This window comes from Solanum lycopersicum, chromosome 5 (assembly GCF_036512215.1).
Source record: "Solanum lycopersicum chromosome 5, SLM_r2.1".
Lineage (NCBI taxonomy): Eukaryota > Viridiplantae > Streptophyta > Magnoliopsida > Solanales > Solanaceae > Solanum > Solanum lycopersicum.
Window position 1 is genome coordinate 28115427 of NC_090804.1, and position 759 is coordinate 28116185.

Sequence of the window (759 nt, forward strand, 5' to 3'; positions counted from 1 at the left end):
TAAATATGAGTATTGGAAAAATAAATTCATCGATGGTCTTCCCCCATTATTTGCTAACTTATGGAATGTTAATAGGGACATGTACCCAAGAAGGATTAAATCTCTGTAATGAGCTTAAACTTGCTCAACAAATCAAAAGTACTCAAAAGTCTGAAAGATCTCAATTGGGAGATTTTTATACACAATTTGGTATAGAAGGACCGTCTAGTTCCAAGCAAAAGACGGATCAAACTAAGGAAAGATATCATAAGAAGCAACATCGTTCAAAACGATACAAAGAAAAGAAGGAAGAGAAGAAATCTCATAGAAAAGCAACAAGGTTTGCAAAAAAATTTCTCTACGAGGGATTTAAAGAACATTAAATGTTACAAATGTGGACGATTTGGTCATCTTGCAAATAATTGTAAAGCTGATAAGTTCAAAGCTTTGAAATTAGATGAGCCAACCCAGGATAAACTCTATGAGTTACTTTATGAATCAGATTCAGATTCTAATTCTTCTGATAAATCAGAAAATCTTTCAGATTATACCTCAAAGGAAGATATTGAGACTACCAACAATTGTGCAAACTGTCCAGACGGTAATTGTACTTGTGTTCATGATGAATTTTATAAATTGCAATCTCAGTTAGGAGATTCTTATATTGATAAATTACATCAATGTTTTGAAGATTTATCTTTCAAAATGATTTCTTCAGAAAATATTATTGAACTTTTAAAAGATATTTCAGATGAAAATCTCAGAAGTAAGATTTTAAAT

The 759-nt window shown here is 30.6% G+C and overlaps 1 protein-coding gene across 1 annotated transcript in view; it reads right to left on the reverse strand.

The window, feature by feature from the left end:
- Positions 1-470: 470 nt before the first annotated feature.
- LOC138348733 (uncharacterized) overlaps positions 471-759 on the reverse strand; it is a 1844-nt gene continuing 1555 nt past the window's right edge. Inside the window, exon 2 of the mRNA XM_069298307.1 lies at positions 471-499. Coding sequence (XP_069154408.1) covers positions 471-499 — 29 coding nt within the window. The remainder of the gene's footprint in view (positions 500-759) is intronic.